The following is a 17,293-nucleotide window of genomic DNA, read 5'->3' as shown; positions in this document are numbered from 1 at the left end:
CTTTGCAGTAACTTTTGAGGAATAATAGAGGAAATTTCCTCAAATCCCGTTGTCCCTTCCATCTTGAAGAGAGGGCAAGGACTAGATTACCACGTGTAGCCCTCTGCCTCCCCTAGGACTTAAATGAAGTTTACATATAGATGCAGATGGCAAATCCAGGAAGTCTTGGTATTCTCATCACTTAGACACTTCCTCTAACAAACGGCCATGCTTTCCCCCGTTACTGATTTACTGCTCATCACCACCAGGTGGCACCTGGGTAGCAGAATTTTCTCTGGGCAGGGACCCACCCTGTTGACTTGTTCTGGTGCCTGCATTGCAGCTGCTGATCCTGTGGCTCCTGGGCCCCAGCTGGGAAGAGACCTTCCTGACGATGGGCTTTTGTCTTCCAGAGACTGTCTTTAGTAGAAGGGTCTGATGATCCAGGTGGGGTGAGAAAGTGGAGAAGCTTGGAAAGGAAACCCCTTTGGTCGCGCTCTCCACCCCCTTGCCTAAGTGACCTGCTCCTCCTACTCCAGTGCTTGGCAAATTTCAGTTTACAGAGAGGTTTCCGTCTAAGGAGGCTCATCCATTTTCCTGCTGTAGTTCTGCTTCTTCAGTTGGTGAGCAGGTCACCCTTACTTCTTCCAAACTCCAGGAGCTCCTTCCTACCTGCTTACCTCTGAGAACATGGAAGATGCACACAGGAGATAGAAAGCTGTTCCGTGTGCAGTTCTGCACACCGAAGGAAGCACTCCAGATACTGTTAGCCTCAGGGAAGTAGAGAAGGGGAAGTGGGAAAATTTAAGGGGGTAAGGCTGAGCAGGGATAGGTTTTATTTTTTATTTTTAAGATTTTATTTATTCATTTGAGACACACACACACACACACAGCATGAGCAGGGGGAGAGGGAGAAGCAGGCTCCCCGCTGAGCCAGGAGCCCGATCTGGGGCTCGATCCCAGGACCCTGGGATCATGACCTGAGCCGAAGGCAGAACCTTAACCATCTGAGCCACCCAGGTGCCCCCAGGGATAGGTTTTAAACAGTGAAACACAGTCTGATGAAATCTGTGCCCTGCAGAGGCAGATAATACTTATCAGCTGCAGATCTAGGCTCTCCCCACCAATCAACCCTACCTCCCCTGCTGCACCAAACAATAACACAAGCCCCACATATACTGCATTAAAAGATAATCATTTTATAACCAACTCTTCCCTCCTGGGCTTCCAGTTTAGTTTCTAAGTCCCTGGACAACACTCCTAAGTGCAGTTAACTAGTAACAGTGGTCAGCAATATACCCTGCACTTCTCCCTTCCTAAACTTACACAGTACAACATGGAATTGCACTAGTTTAGGTCTGACTGTATTCCGAACTTTCCTTCCAACTCAGGCAAATAAGAAACAGAATTGTCTCATTACTCTTGATTTCTCATTTTAGTGTCCTAGCAGTTCCACAGGGTCAGGAAATTCTTGGAAAATGTAATCAAATCCGCTGCAGCTGAGGCCTCTCCCCTCCCCCCACCTTTTGGGAGCCAATTTAACTTGTTCTCTATGATAGAAATAACTAAATCTTGGAGATTTCTTAAAAAAATAAAGCCTCACTTCCTAGTCACGCCGTTCTCTCTCTCCCTCTCTTTCCTGAAGGCTGGGTAATCTCAACTCTGTAATTCTCGTATTTTCCAGTTTTTTCTAGCGGCTATCGTTGCACTGCACAAAGTACAGGAGGGGACAGGATAGCCAGGGTCGGTCATCGAACATTTTCATTCCAAATGGGGTGTTTTCCTTTTCTTTTTTAAGGACAGCCAGGGAAACACCGAAGGATAAGTAATGTACCTAGAGTATGAAGACTAGGGAAAACTGACAAACGAACATGTAGGAATCCCAGACAAATCTTCCCAAACCGTCCGAATGGAGTGGAAGTAAATTCTGATCCTCCACAACCCCTCAACTTGGCAACCCCAAGTCCCTGTAAAACAGAGTAATTGGCGGTGCGGCTCCGCATGACGTCATACCGCAGGCACTCCAATCCCACGTGGGGGAGCGCCTGGTCCGCCTCTCTTTAAACGGTACGCCACGCCTCCTTCTCTTTCTGACCAATCAAGTGCCGCTCTGTAGCCTCTTTCCTCCCTTTCCCGCCGTCCCAGACCGCCCATCTTGGCACGCCGGTCTAATCAAGGAGGTCCTCCCTCTGCCGAACCTTACCGGCTCCCGGCGGAAGAGGGGCAGGGTTTCTATCTTTTGACTCCACCTTGGTTTGTGCAGCGCCGGCCAACCCGAGCCGTCAGATCGAGGGGGCGTGGCTTAGGGTCCCTTCCCGCAGTGTGCGGTTTAGTGTTTGCAGGGGGCCGCTGGGCGCTAGACGAAGCAACCTCCAGCTGGTCTCTGGGTCGGGCGGGTCCTCCCAGAGGCGGCACCATGGAGCGCTCTCCTGGAGACGGCTCCGGTCCCAGCCTCGTGGACCAGCCCTCTGCTCCCTCCGAACCCCCTGACCAGCCCCCCGCCGCTCACACAAAGCCGGACCTGAGTTCTGGGAACCAACCTGCCGGCCCAGGCGCGGCGGGCGAGGCCCTGGCGCTGCTGACTTCGTTCGGGCGGCGGCTGCTGGTGCTGGTGCCGGTGTACCTGGCCGGCGCAGTGGGACTCAGCGTGGGTTTCGTGCTCTTCGGTCTCGCCCTCTACCTGGGCTGGCGCCGGGTCCGCGATGAGAAAGAACGGAGCCTTCGAGCAGCGCGGCAGCTGCTGGACGACGAGGAGCGGCTCACGGCGAAAACACTTTATATGAGCCATCGAGAGCTACCTGCCTGGGTGAGCGAGCACCCTCAGTGCTGCATAGTCCCCCTCCTAGTCCCCCGGTTCTAGGGGTCTCCCTCCTGTCCCTAAAGGCAGCTCCCCATCCTGGGACCACGGGAGGGAGACTCCCCTCTCGCCCCGCTAGCCGCCTGCCTGCTGGGACGCGCCACTCTTGGGACCGAGTAGCCACTCTTCCTCCTCCCCCCTCCTTTCCGCACGCCCAGATCCCGATCCTTCCACAGAGTCAGGACTTCTTCCTCTGCTCCTGGGCAAGCAGTAAGAACATCTGGGGAGCCGGTCTCAGCCGTGGCCCGCCCTCCTAGCCATGCTGCTTGAGCGTTCCTCGCTTCTGGTGCCGCTCGCGCCTTGCTGCTCCCGGACATCCCCGTTGCGGCTCAGGCGCTTCCCTCGTCTCTCCAGTCTTCCTTGAGACTTTTTTTTTTTTTTTTTTGCCTATATAAGGCCATAAGGTTCTCCCTTTTCCCGCTCTTATCCCCGGGGACCCGCCGGGACCCAGGCCCAGGAGCACTGCCCAGGAGAACCGCCGCCCCCGACCGACCCCCCCGCCCTCGCCTTCCAGCCCCAGGCAGTTGGGCCGCAGCGCAGCAGAGGCGCCTGCGGGACGCAGGGCGGGGGTGCGGGGGGCAGGGTAGTGCGGCTGCTGCAGTGCCCGCTGCCCACACTCCACGGCCCTGGTCGGCCCCACCCTTTTCCGGACTGCGCGCCGCGCCGGCTGGGTCCGGGCACCCGGGCCCTAGGTCTGCGCGCCCTCGCCTCCTGCCTTCTCTCCAGCCCTGCTGGGGCAGCGCCCGTTACCCGGCCCCTCCCCGCCTCCGCTTTCCTGCCCTTCCCAGCAGAGGCGCCAGTCTGGGGGGAGAATGGCCGAGGAGAGGAACCAAAGTTGACACTAGGCAGATAGGGCCATGCTGCTCAGGCCCGGGACTGGAGAGGGGGAAGGGGGAGACCTCGTCCCAGGGGACGTGCAGCCCAGGCAGCAACTGTCTTTGTTCCTCCTGCTCCGCATCATGGAAAGCAGTCTCCTTCCTGAAGCGGCTGTCCCTCTTCCTCCCCAACACAAAGCACAGGTGTCCTTCTTTCCCATAAAAGGAGTCACACTGATGAAGTAGAAGAAAAACAACACGGCTAGGGCCTAAATAGCTCTTCTGGCCCCTCTCTAACTCTAGGAGCTGCTTCCCTCTTCACCTTCTTGGTGTAGAAGCAGCTCCAGTCCGAGGTGAGGTGGGAAGGCTGCAAAAAGGGACCAGGACTTCTCCAATCCCAGGATTTCCTCCTTAAACTCTGATTTGTCAGGACCTCCCCCTCCAGAAAGAATGTGGCCTCTCCTCCCTCCCCCGCTGCTCCAGCAGCTGTCATCATTTCACATCCCCCAGCTGTCCGCAAAGCAACTTTGCGTGGCCCACAGCCTGTCAGGGCCCCCCATCAGGCCGCGGCACCCCCAAACCCTGTGGAGGAGTGAATGCTCTGGACATCCCAGCACCCACCACCACCACCACCACCAAACCCTGGGTGTGAGGAGGTCCTGTCACAGCTTCTCTTTTCCTCTGTGGGCGTGCCACCCAGCATCTTAGTAGGAAACCCCAGGTGGAGGCTGTACTCATCTCTCTCTCCCCCTTCCTTGCCTCCAGGTCAGCTTTCCAGATGTGGAAAAGGCTGAGTGGCTAAATAAGGTGAGCACTGATTTTCTGTTTTTCATGAGAGGGGAATGGGATTCGTTTCTCTAGCCAGACCCTGTCATGCTTCAGGTCTAGCCCCAGTGCCCTCTGTAGGCAGGATTCTGAAGGAACTTGTCTTTAGGGGGATGATTAGGCTCTCCTATGACAGGTTCCCTCTCCTTCCAGATTGTGGCCCAGGTGTGGCCCTTTCTGGGGCAGTACATGGAGAAGCTTCTGGCTGAAACTGTGGCCCCGGCTGTTCGAGGCTCTAACACCCATCTGCAGACATTTACATTTACACGAGTGGAACTGGGTGAAAAGGTATGTGCGTAGGAAGGAAAGTAACGGGAGGAAGGAGACAGGGCAGGGAAGGTGGGTGGCCCAGAAGGGGCTGAGATACTCCCCCCTTTCCCTTTTCTCTCTCTTAAGAATTTATCTCTCCACAGCCATTTCGTATCGTAGGCGTCAAGGTTCACCCTGGTCGGAGCAAAGAGCAGATCCTGTTGGATTTGAACGTCAGGTAATACCGCTCATTCTTCCAGCCTCCCATTCAACAGGATCCTGGTCACTCTGACCACTTCATCCCCTCTCCCCTCAGTTCAGCGCAGTACCAACTCTCTGTTCTCTTTCTTATCAACCGCCAGTTATGTAGGTGATGTGCAAATTGATGTGGAAGTGAAGAAATATTTCTGCAAAGCAGGAATCAAAGGCATGCAGGTGGGGCAGATGTCAGGGGCCCCCATAATAGGAAGCCTTTGCCCTAAATTTCATCAGATGTGGGGAAGTGGGAGGTTGGAAAAACCAAGGCTGGGGAAGTTTGGGGCAGAAAGGCGGCGTTTTGTGGAGAAATGCTATGTTCTTCTCTTGCCCCAGCTACATGGTGTCTTACGGGTGATTCTTGAGCCACTCATGGGGGACCTTCCTATCGTGGGGGCTGTGTCGATGTTCTTCATCCGACGCCCGGTAAGGGAAAACATTGAGGGGAATGGGGAAGCAGGGAAAACAGGATTGGGAGGGAGACGGTGGCCAGCTCTGGGGCTTGGGGGAGAAAGGGCTGAGGGGTCTGGCAACTGTTGGATGGGTGTGACCATGCCACCAAGTCCTCTGTCCTGATCCCACTGCTCTTTCCTTCCAGACCCTAGATATCAACTGGACGGGGATGACCAACCTCCTGGATATCCCAGGACTCAGGTGTCAAGGATTTATTGAGCACCTAAATGTTCCAGCCCTGGGCTGCAGGTTTTTGGGATACAAAACAGTAAACGATGCAGCCAGTACCCTCCAGGAGCCTTGATCATCCTAGCTGGAGAGATGACAAATACCCCTGAGAAGTTCCATACTGTGACTTTCCTCCTGTGGGGGAGCACACGTTTGGGTAGAGAGTGAAGAGGGCTGCAGGCTGCTCCATGGGGTAAACAGAAAACGAAGAGCTGGGACGGCAGTGAAGGTTCAGAGCAGTAGGTGGGGGATCCGGGTAGAAGAGTAGCAAAAAAGGATTCTCAAGAAAGGATGTCCCTCTAGCTTTAGGTCTCTCTTGGTTGTGGGAAACGGAGCTGGGGTTGGGGGGATATTGGAAGTTGGGGCCACACTCACCTCCTTTTCTACTCCCCCGTTCAGCTCCCTCTCTGACACCATGATCATGGACTCCATTGCCACCTTCCTGGTGTTGCCCAACCGATTATTGGTGCCCCTTGTGCCTGACCTTCATGATGTGGCCCAGTTGCGTTCCCCTCTTCCCAGGGTATGGCCTCTCCCCCATCCAATAAGTCCTCCTCTCAGGAACCTCTTCTGGGTCCTTAGTTTCTCATGATCTGATTCCTCTGCACAGGGCATTATTCGGATTCACCTGCTGGCTGCCCGAGGCCTGGGCTCCAAGGACAAATACGTGAAGGGCCTGATTGAGGGCAAGTCAGACCCATATGCACTTGTGCGAGTGGGCACCCAGGCATTCTGCAGTCGAGTCATTGATGAGGACCTCAACCCCCAGTGGGGAGAGACTTACGAGGTGGGATAGCTGAGGAGTGGGACTGTCAAATGGGGGAGGCCCTGGGGACCAGCCGTGAGAGAAGATGCTGACTGGGTGATCCTCATAATGTAGCCCATGAGACCCTTGTCCCTGTGTGTCCTTCAGGTGATGGTGCATGAGGTCCCAGGGCAGGAGATCGAGGTGGAGGTGTTTGACAAGGATCCAGACAAAGATGACTTTCTGGGCAGGTGAGACTCTGCCTGTGTTAGGATTCTAAAGCCTCAGTGCTACCAGGGTCACAGAGGTAATTACGGTCCTTTTCCAGACCTGAGAATTGTGTATCATTTTCCTTCCCGCCCTCTCCACCCCTCGCCTCCACCATGCGTGCCCGTGTACACACACACGCACGTGCGCACACACGCACACAGAGTATCTGCTGAGTATAAGGGAGTCTGAGATTGGCCACTTATTTCTAGGTGGGTGAATGGAGGACCCATGACACGCTCCTAGTTACAAGTCTCCCCTTTTTCCCTACTCACTACCCCCCCCCCCCAGGATGAAGCTGGACGTGGGGAAGGTGTTGCAGGCTGCGGTACTGGATGATGTAAGTTAGAGAAGAGGAAGAGGGAGCGGGGTCTCACCCACTGGGCTGACGTCTTGCTACATTGGTGGGGAAGAGGTTGTGTGAGTATCTGATCTCTGTTATACCTCACTTTCTTCTGCCTCTTCCGCCAGTGGTTTCCTCTGCAAGGTGGGCAAGGCCAAGTTCACTTAAAGCTAGAATGGCTGTCACTTTTACCAAATGCAGAAAAACTGGAGCAGGTAACCAACGTGGGAAATAGGAAGCTGGAAATATCGAGGACTAGAGGGCAAGGGTCTGACTACTCCCACCGCCACCTTCCCTCCAGGTTCTGCAGTGGAATCGAGGAATCTCCTCCCGCCCAGAGCCCCCATCAGCCGCCATCTTAGTTGTCTATCTGGATCGGGCCCAGGATCTTCCTGTGAGTGTGGCTTCTGAGGGCGGCTGAACAGGAAGCTCTGGATGCAGCATTCCCATACCCGCTCTTGCCCCTCCCCCACTCGGCTTCAGAAGCAGCGGCATGTAACACAAGGGTTCCAAGGAGGGGATCAGAGCCACCTCAGGGAAAAGATTCTGAGAGCCCACCTTCCTTCACCGAGACAAAACCAAAAACACCCAAGATGGTGACTTCTGAATTCTACCCCCACAGCTGAAGAAGGGGAACAAGGAACCCAACCCCATGGTACAACTGTCAATTCAGGATATGACCCAGGAGAGCAAGGTGAGGGCTAGGACAGCATTGTGGGAGATTGTGTGTGCGCGCGCGCACGCACACACATCTGGGTGGGAGGACTGTCCTTGGGATGAAGTCTCCCCTTTGGGCTGCCTGTAAAGGCAAAGATTTTCTGGAAAAACAGGAATGGTACTGCAGTACGTACCCTTGATCCCACCCTGTGCACCTCCAGGCTGTCTACTGCACCAACGGCCCAGTGTGGGAGGAGGCTTTCCGGTTCTTCTTACAAGATCCTCGAAGCCAGGAGCTTGATGTGCAGGTGAGATAATCACCTCCTGAGCCCCTCCTGAATACCCTCTTCTGCCTTCCCAGGTCTGTACCACGTCCCTCCCTCTTCCCTTTGATCATATTCCAGTCCATCTACCTAGACTCTCCATCTCCTTCATGCTCCCCACTCTTCCCCAACGGTCTCTCTAGAATCGTTATTTTTTTTAATATTTTTTTTATTTTGGAGAGCGCATGTGCGAATGGGCTGGAGGACAGAGGGAGAGAGAGAATCTCAAGCAGACTCCCCAGTGAGTGCAGAGCCTGATGCGGGGCTCGATCCCAGGACCGTGAGATCATGATATGAGCCAAAACCAAGAGTCAGTCAACCAGCTGAGCCACCCAGGCACCCCTCTAGAATCATTCTTTATAGGGGCACCTGGCTGGCTCAGTTAGAAGAGCATGCAACTCTTGATCTTGGGGATATGAATTCGAGCCCTATGCTGGGTAGAGATATTGCTTAACAAACTTCTTTTTTAAATATTTTATTTATTTGAGAGCGCATGAGTGGAGGGGAGGGGCAGAGGGAGAGGGAGAAGCAGACTCCCCACTGAGCAGGGAGCCTGACGTGGGACTCGATCCCAGGACCTGGAGATCATGACCTGAGCCGAAGGCAGACGCTTAACTGACTGAGCCACCCAGGTACCCCTAAACTTTTAGAATCATTTTTTTAAATTAATTTATTTTTGAGAGAAAGTACGTGTGCACAAGCAGAGGGGATGGGCAGAGGAAGAAGCAGACTCCCTGCTGAGCGGGGGGCCTGATGCAAGGCTCCATCCCAGGACCCTGGGATCATGACCTGAGCCGAAGGCAGATGCTTAAGTGACTGAGCCACCCAGGCGCCCCAGAGTAATTTTTTTTTTTAAAGATTTTATTTATTTGTCCGAGGAGAGACCACACAAGCAGGGGGGAGCGGCAGGCAGAGGGAGAAGCAGGCTCCCCATTGAGCAAGGAGCCTGATGTGGGACTCGATCCCAGGATCCTGGAATCATGACCTGAGCCAAAGGCAAATGCTTAATCGACTGAGCCACCCGGGCGTCCCTAGAATCATTCTTCATACCTGAGAGTTGTATACTTAAAATGAGTGATTTTGGGCACCTGGATGGCTCAGTCGTTAAGTGTCTGCCTTCGGCTCAGGTCATGATCCCAGGGTCCTGGGATCAAGCCCCGGATCGGGCTCCCTGCTCAGTGGGAGGCCTGCTTCTCCCTCTCCCACTCCCCCTGCTTGTGTTCCCTCTCTCGCTGTGTCTCTCTCTGTCAAATAAATAAAATCTTTAAAAATAAATAAAAAATAAAAGTGATTTTATGGTCAGTGATGCTTCATTGAAATGATTATGTCTCTGTTTTCCTACTTCACCACATCCCCTCTTCCTCCTCTTCCTGTGCCTCTAGGTGAAGGATGACTCCAGGGCTCTGACGTTAGGGGCACTGACGCTGCCGCTGGCTCGCCTGTTGACTGCCCCTGAACTCACCTTGGACCAGTGGTTCCAGCTCAGCAGCTCTGGCCCAAACTCCAGGCTCTACATGAAACTGGTTATGAGGGTACGGAGACAGAGGAAGCGCTGAGGGTGGTGAGGGGCCTTGTAGATTCCTTGGTACTAAGAGTAAAGAAGAGGAATCCTCTAAGACCTAACGAGCTAGTGTATGTGGAAGCACCTAGCAGGCACACAAAAAAATGTTTGTTGACCAAACTGGGGAAAAAATGGTGTATGAGTAGCATGAGTGTGGAAGGAACCCTCTAGAGATGAGCCCAGCCAAGGCAGGGACCCGTTTTCCGAGCCTCTGCTCTGCCCCCAACCCCCACATCCCTTGCCTGCTGATGGCTCGCTGTGCTTCTTCGATTGGACAAGTACACCACCCTCCCCAGATCTTGTACTTGGATTCATCAGAAGTGTACTTTCCCACTGTGCCTGGAACTCCTGGGGCTTGGGACCTGGACAGCGAGAGCCCCCAGACAGGCAGCAGCGTGGATGTCCCACCTCGACCTTCTCACACTACTCCTGATAGTCACTTTGGGACAGAGGTGAGTCTAGATCTGGAAAGGACTAGCTAGGGTCTGTTGCCTAGGTGTGCAAAGCCTGGTTCAGGGCTGGTTTTGACAGGTTTCTCTCTGACTGCCATCTGGTACCTCTATCTGTCCCTTTTGCAGAATGTGCTTCGGATCCATGTATTAGAGGCCCAGGACCTGATTGCCAAAGACCGTTTCTTGGGGGGACTGGTGAAGGGCAAGTCAGACCCCTATGTCAAACTAAAGCTGGCAGGACGAAGCTTCCGGAGCCGTGTTGTTCGGGAAGATCTCAATCCCCGCTGGAATGAGGTTTTTGAGGTCAGAACTGAGCAGCCAGGACTCCTCCGAGTCCCTTCTTCTCCCCTCTAGCTCTGAGTGGTCCGAAAGCCCTCTGGGGTTCGGGTGGTTGAGGGCAAGGTTCCTAGTCATTTGAAGAAGAAAAAGACACAACCCGTCTTTGCACTGTTTTCTCCCACTAGGTGATTGTCACATCAATCCCAGGCCAAGAGCTAGACATTGAGGTTTTTGACAAGGACCTGGACAAGGATGACTTTCTGGGCAGGTGAGAGGGTGAGGGTCCGGAGGGGAAGGCAGGCGAGGCCTCCGCAGGCCACGGGAATCTGGCTCTGGGGAGATGGAGGCTTGGCTCTGACCACTGGCCTCTTGTTCTCTTTCTCTCCTCCACAGGTGCAAAGTGAGTCTCACCGCAGTCCTCAACACCGGCTTCCTCGATGAGGTGAGCAAGGCCTTCGTGACCCCTCCTGACCGTGACCCACGTCTCAGTCCCCTAGCCCCTCGGTCCCCACCCCCCGAAGTCTTAAGCCCGCCTGCGTCCGCAGTGGCTGACCCTGGAGGACGTGCCATCTGGCCGCCTGCACTTGCGTCTGGAGCGTCTGACGCCCCGGCCCACGGCTGCCGAGTTAGAGGAGGTAGGGAAGGGGCTCCGGCTGGGTCACGGCGGGCGCCGGCGTGTCCAGCTCGGCTCCGCAAGCCTGCTGTGTCCTCCCGCAGGTGCTGCAGGTGAACAGTCTGATCCAGACGCAGAAGAGCGCGGAGCTGGCGGCGGCCCTGCTGTCGGTGTATCTGGAGCGGGCGGACGAGCTGCCGGTGAGACCCGCTCCCCGCGCCCCATAGCCCCGGCCCTTCCTCCGCCTCCCTCAGGTTTGGATGCTCCTGGGCCATCTGGAGTAGTAAATTCCAAATTCCTCTTTCCCAGGGTGGTGCTGGGGTGGGAAGAATGGTCTCTTCAAGGCCAGGAGGGTGGTGGCTGTCAAGTAACCACGGGGACCTGCTCGCTGGCCTGGGATGTGATCTGTGAGGGAAGTGGGAGATCGGCCTCACCGTGTAAGACCGTATTTAGTATTCAATGCGATAGGGGCGCCTGGGTGGCTCAGTCGGTTAAGCGGCTGCCTTCGGCTCAGGTCATGATCCCAGGGTCCTGGGATCAAGCCCCGCGTCGGGCTCCCTGCTCAGCGGGGAGCCTGCTTCTCCCTCTCCCTCTGCCTGCCTCTCTGCCTACTTGTGCTCTTTCTCTGTCAAATAAATAAATAAAATCTTTAAAAAAAAAAAATATTCAACGCAATACTCTCTAGCTCCGAAAAGGGACCAAGCCTCCCAGCCCTTACGCTACTCTCACCGTCGGAGATACTTCTCATAAGACGAAGGTATTAGGAAATGGCGCGGGGCTATCTGGGAGGGATGAGAGCCGCAGAGGAGAGCGTTCCAAGCACTGACCATAACCCCTCATCTCCACCAGATGATTGCCCAAACTTCGGCCCCTGTCTGGGACGAGAGTGCCTCCTTTCTCATCAGGAAACCGAACACTGAGAGCCTGGAGCTGCAGGTACCATAAATTCATTCTATGAACATTTTGCCACCACGGGCTAGGCACTGAACCACGCACCGGGCATTCAGAGAGAAGATTTAGTTCTTATCTTGACAAGTGCCACAGTGAAAGGCACTGTGGGGAAATGGCCGAGACAGGAGCGCAGCCCCAGACGACCCCCGAGCTTAAGGGTAAACAGGCTCCAACCAAGAAGAGAAGGAAAAGTCTCAGGCTGAGAAGGGAATGAGGAGAAAGAAGGCAAACTAGATCCAAGAGGCAGAGAGGAGCAGGAGCAAAAGGGCTCCTGACTCTTATGCTAAGAATGTGGATTTATCCTAAAGGCATAGGGAAACATTTGAAGGAGTGAGGGGTGACATACCCAGATTTGCCCTTTACAAAGATCCTGCTGACAGCAGGGCGAAGGGTGGACTAAAGGAAGATGGTGCTGGAGGCAGGGAGGTCAGCTATCAGGCTCTGAAGCAAGACATGGTGAAGGCCGATGGTATTTATTTTATTTTATTTATTTAAAGATTTTATTTTTTTTCTTTTTATTAAAAAAATTTTTTTAAGATTTTATTTATTTGAGAGAGAGAATGAGATAGAGCATGAGAGGGGGGAGGGTCAGAGGGAGAAGCAGACTCCCTGCCGAGCAGGGAGCCCGATGCGGGACTCGATCCCGGGACTCCGGGATCATGACCTGAGCTGAAGGCAGTTGCCCAACCAACTGAGCCACCCAGGCGCCCTAAAGATTTTATTTGACAGAAAGAGAGAGAGCAGGAACACAAGCAAGGGGAGTGGGAGAGGGAGAAGCAAGCTTCCCACCGAGCAGGGAGCCCAATGCGGGGCTCGATCCCAGGACCCCGGGACCATGACCTGAGCCGAAGGCTGACGCTTAACGACTGAGCCACCCAGGCATCCGGCCGATGGTATTTAGTGGTGGTTATTTTGACATGGGGGGAGAAAGAAGGAACAGCCTAGAAGTGGACTCCTGGGTTTTTCGCCTGGGGTAGCGGGACAGAGAAGGGTGCCATTGCTAACACAGGGAATGGACAAAGCCGGAGTTTTTTGTTTTGTTTTGTTTTTTTTAAGGATTTTATTTATTTGAGAGAGAGAGAGTGAGAGAGAGAGAGCCCAAGAGGGGGTAGGGTCAGAGGGAGAAGCAGACTCCCCGCTGAGCAGGGAGCCCGACGTGGGACTCGATCCCAGGACTCCGGGATCATGACCTGAGCCGAAGGCAGTCGCAAAGCAGGAGTTTTTGAATTTGAGATCTCTGAGACCATCCAAGGGGAGACAGCCATTCAGAAGGTATGGTGTTCTTGCCTCTCCCTCGTTTGAGCACCATGGGCAAGCCCCCGTAGCACCTGTAGTCCCGGGTGTGAACAAGCAGCCTGAGGGCCTAGAGAGTGAGAAGACCCAGGAGGGACGGTTGAGCAGTGACGCAGTGATGGAGCAGACGGAGGAAGAGGGCCAAAGGGCCTGAGGTGTCGCCGGGGCAGGGGGGCATTTGCCAGGACAGAAGGGGGTCTGAAAAGATAGGAAGTGGCCAAATGTTTCGGAGAAACAAAATGAGATGACTATGACTGACTTTGAAACTGAGGTAACTGATATTTGGAGCAACTTCAGTGGCACGAATGGAGTAGAAACTGGATTTCACGGGGTTGAAGGGTGAACAAAAGTAAAGAGGTATGCGAGCCGGGAGAGGGGGCTGGAGGTAATATAGGGATGCGGGGCGCCTGGGTGGCTCAGTTGGTTAAGCGACTGCCTTCGGCTCAGGTCATGATCCTGGAGTCCCTGGATCGAGTCCCGCATCGGGCTCCCTGCTTGCCAGGGAGTCTGCTTCTCCCTCTGACCCTCCCCCCTCTCATGTGCTCTCTCTCATTCTCTCTCTCTCAAATAAATAAATAAAATCTTTAAAAATATATATGTATATATATGGATGCTTTTCCTCTTGTGGAGTGTGAGGAGTCAAAGACCTTCTGAAATTGGTAAAATAATTAGAGAATTACGTCAACAGAAACCAAGAGACCTTAGAAAAACGTAACTGTTCCCAGCACTAGCAGAGATGTCCGTGAGCTCCGTTCCTGTCCTCGCACAGCCGGGAATGAGGAGACACTAAAGCTGGCAAATCGGGAGAGATACAGGCATATTAGCTAGAATGATGCTAGAACTCAGAAGACAGGAAGGGTTTGCAGGTCCGTCCATCTGGAGTGTGGAAATGAGGGGTGGATGGGCAGGAGCCATGCAATTCCATGTTGGCTGTGCTTTTTCTCCACCCTGTGTAGCTATTACAGCCCTCGGGTGTGATCTGTGACAGCTCAGGAAGTAGAGCACAGTCCAGTCTGGTTAGGGAAGGAAGCGGGGCCAGCAACATGGCTGCCCTGTGGCCGTGACAAAGGGGAGTCTCTCTCCAAAACCACCCAAGCGTTTGGACCTAGAACACCAGGGTTAAATCGTTTGCCTCTTGATTCCACAGGTTCGGGGTGAGGGGATGGGCACACTGGGCTCGTTCTCCCTGCCCCTCTCGGAGCTACTCGCGGCTGACCAGCTCTGCCTGGACCGCTGGTTCACGCTTAACAGTGGTCAAGGGCAGGTGCTGCTGAGGGCACAGCTTGGGGTGAGTGCCAGGACCTGACGGGCCGAGGGGGGACGGAGACCAGGGGCCGTGTTCTCACAGCCGGGGCGCTGAGCGGGGCCCGGCCCAGTCACCGCTCTCTCGCCTGCCCAGATCCTGGTGTCGCAGCACTCGGGGGTGGAAGCGCACAGCCGCAGCCGCTCCTCTCTGAGCGAAGACCCGGAGCTCGGCGGGGGGCTCCCGCCCAGCGCCTCCTCAGCGCCCGGGCTGCGGCAGCGCCTGCCACACGGTGACAGGTGAGGGGCCGGAACGTGGAGGACGAGCTGCGCGCTCCCTGGGCCCTGCCCCCTCCCAGCCCTGCCTCCGTCTCCCCACAGCGCGCTGGAGGCCCCAGCCGGGCCGCTGGGCCAGGTGAGACTGACCGTCTGGTACTACAGTGAAGAACGGAAGCTGGTCAGCATCGTTCACAGCTGCCGGTGAGACCCCCGTCCGCCCTCCCGTCCTGGCTCCTGGCCGCCCTCCCTCTGGGCTGCCTTCTCACCTTCATCTTCCTGTGCAGGGCCCTTCGACAGAATGGACGGGAGCCCCCTGACCCCTATGTGTCACTGTTGCTACTGCCAGACAAGAACCGGGGCACCAAGAGGAAGACCTCACAGAAGAAGAGGACCCTAAGCCCTGAATTCAATGAACGGTCAGTCAGTAGGCATTCAGGTGGAGCTGGGCGGCTCGGGAGGGAGCCCCTGCCTCTAACACCCAGCTCCCCCCGCACCCCCCTCCGCCAGATTTGAGTGGGAACTGCTCCTGGACGAGGCCCTGAAGCGAAAGCTGGATGTCTCTGTGAAGTCTAATTCCTCCTTCATGTCAAGAGAGCGTGAGCTGCTGGGGAAGGTAAGAGGGCGAGGATGAGCAAGGCGGAGGTAAGGCTTGGGAGCTGCTGGGAGCAAGGCTGTCATCCCTCAGGGACTTAGGGAGGAAGCACCGCAGGTGACACTCCTATACGTGTGGCCTGATCCCCTCGGCACTGGTCTGGAGCAGGAGTGTGTGACGATGGGATGTGGTCTCTGGAGACCTCAGAGTAACATCTGGCCCCCACCATCCTCCAATGCAGGTGCAGCTGGACCTTGCTGAGCTAGACCTTTCCCAGGGAGCGGCCCAGTGGTGAGTATCTGGTGGGCTGGGGGTGGGCCTGGAGACTTAAGCAGGAGAAATCCCAGTCATGGGAAGGGAGAAAAGAATGCATGCTGAGGGGAGAACCAGTGACTGTCTGCAGTACAAGAGCCCTTGGGTCATGCTTCATTTCTAAGAGGACGCAAGTCCCCTTTCTACCTGAGCCTTCTCTGCTTCTTCCCACAGGTATGACCTCGTGGATGACAAGGACAAGGGCAGCTCCTAGGAGCCAAAGATTCCCAGCCTGACCACCGTCTCCTTGCCTTGCCCCTCGCTGCATCACCACCTCAATGTGATGAGCCTAAAGCTAGGGCCCGAGGGCAGAGTCTGTGCCCCTCAGCCCTCTCACCTCCCAGGCCCGCGCTGGGGCCTTTGCCTGACCAAAGAGGAGGACCACATGTCGCCCTTTACTGCATGGCCTTTATCCTTCTGGGCTCCCGGGGCAGAGAGCCAAGCTGGCTGTTTCCCGCTCCGCCTGCACAGTCTCCTCCTTTCAGCCCAACTCCTCAGGGCCCTCTGTGCCTGTGCCAGCCGCTGGCAGCGCCGACAGTGGCCTTCGCTTATGCCAAATACAGCTTCTGGAAAGACCTCTTCTCCTTAATCGGATGGCCGCCTTCTTCCCTACCATGCACGGTCAGGGAGGGCATAGCCATGGGTGGGAAGGTGGACGGGCTAACCACTCAAGCCAAGAGCCTCTGGGACTACTGCGTGTCGTCAGCGTACGGTAACCCAGGTCCCCGTGTCCAGTTCTGCGCCCCCCTTCTCCTCAAGTCTGTCCCGAAAATTACACCTGCTGTGATGACTAGGGCCAGTCTTTTGATTCACTCTGGGAACGAGAACACTCAGCCACTACTTGAAGACTTAGAATCTCTATCAGTCTTGGGCCTCTGGCTGGTGCCTTGCGGTGGGCCTTGGAGGACTGGAGCCAGCCGGGCCGGTATTTGGTTCAGGTGTCTAGGCTGTTATCTCACTGACTAGAACCGAATCTCTTGGTTTTGCACCAACTCTGCCAATCCTCTGTATCTTATATTAAACATTATACTCAAACGAGCTGTGGCTCTTTTTCTTAAGGACAGGGATTCCAGCCTACTGTCACTATTTGCAGGTGACATATTACATAGAGGAAATCCTAAAGGCTCCACCAAAAAACCGTTAGAACTAAAAATTCAGTAAAGTTGCAGGATACAAAATCAACATAAAAAATCTGTCGCATTTCTATATACCAACGGCTATTAGGTAAAACAATCCCACTTACAATTGCTTCAAAGAGAATAAAATACCTAGAAATAAATTTAACCAAGGAGGTGAAAGACCCGTACACTGAAAAGTTTGCGACATTAAGGAAAGGAACTGAAGACACAAATAAATGACACGACATTCCATGCTCAGGGACGCAAGTATTGTTAAAATGGCCATACTATCCAAAACAAGCTAGAGAGTCAATGCGCTCCCTATCAAGAGTCCAATGGCATCTTCCACAGAAATAATCCTAAAATGTGTATGGAACCATAAAATGTGTATGGAACCACAAAAGTCCCCAAACAGCCAGAGCAATCTTGAGAAGAACAAAGCCAGAGGCATCACACTATGTGATAAAGCTACAGTAATCAAAACGGTATGGTGTTGGCATAAAAACACACAGATAAACAGAACAGAGAGCCCAGAAACAAACCCACACCATACAGGCTTCCCCTGCTATCTGAAAGTACAGCGTTCCTGTGAAACCTTCTGTACA

At 54.5% G+C, this 17,293-nt stretch overlaps 1 protein-coding gene across 1 annotated transcript; it reads left to right on the top strand.

Annotated features, from left to right (window-relative positions):
* The first annotated feature begins 2,303 nt into the window (after positions 1 to 2,303).
* On the top strand, positions 2,304 to 16,602 carry ESYT1 (extended synaptotagmin 1). The gene is made up of 31 exons (XM_021687243.1): positions 2,304 to 2,785; positions 4,417 to 4,458; positions 4,630 to 4,764; positions 4,890 to 4,963; positions 5,088 to 5,160; positions 5,317 to 5,406; positions 5,579 to 5,634; positions 6,061 to 6,184; positions 6,272 to 6,448; positions 6,575 to 6,657; positions 6,965 to 7,013; positions 7,145 to 7,231; positions 7,318 to 7,410; positions 7,639 to 7,710; positions 7,895 to 7,981; positions 9,379 to 9,528; positions 9,854 to 10,009; positions 10,136 to 10,312; positions 10,474 to 10,556; positions 10,682 to 10,730; positions 10,834 to 10,923; positions 11,006 to 11,101; positions 11,587 to 11,658; positions 11,751 to 11,837; positions 14,293 to 14,433; positions 14,545 to 14,687; positions 14,769 to 14,867; positions 14,951 to 15,082; positions 15,174 to 15,279; positions 15,500 to 15,549; positions 15,745 to 16,602. Exons 1-31 carry the CDS (start codon positions 2,396 to 2,398, stop codon positions 15,782 to 15,784), a joined length of 3,303 nt encoding a protein of 1,100 aa, XP_021542918.1. The 5' UTR covers positions 2,304 to 2,395; the 3' UTR covers positions 15,785 to 16,602.
* The last annotated feature ends 691 nt before the right edge of the window (positions 16,603 to 17,293 follow it).

Source organism: Neomonachus schauinslandi, chromosome 5 (assembly GCF_002201575.2).
Source record: "Neomonachus schauinslandi chromosome 5, ASM220157v2, whole genome shotgun sequence".
In the NCBI taxonomy this organism is placed as follows: Eukaryota; Metazoa; Chordata; class Mammalia; order Carnivora; family Phocidae; genus Neomonachus; species Neomonachus schauinslandi.
The sequence above is the reverse complement of the archived record's forward strand: the minus strand, read 5'-3'. Positions and strand labels throughout refer to the sequence as shown.

Excerpts from the sequence above, each read along its gene's own strand:
- ESYT1 (XM_021687243.1), top strand. The coding sequence starts at position 2,396 with ATGGAGCGCTCTCCTGGAGACGGCTCCGGTCCCAGCCTCGTGGACCAG. Across the intron at positions 4,964-5,087 it reads CTGTTGGATTTGAACGTCAG|TTATGTAGGTGATGTGCAAA; the intron begins GTAATACCGCTC and ends ATCAACCGCCAG. Across the intron at positions 15,280-15,499 it reads AGCGTGAGCTGCTGGGGAAG|GTGCAGCTGGACCTTGCTGA; the intron begins GTAAGAGGGCGA and ends CCTCCAATGCAG.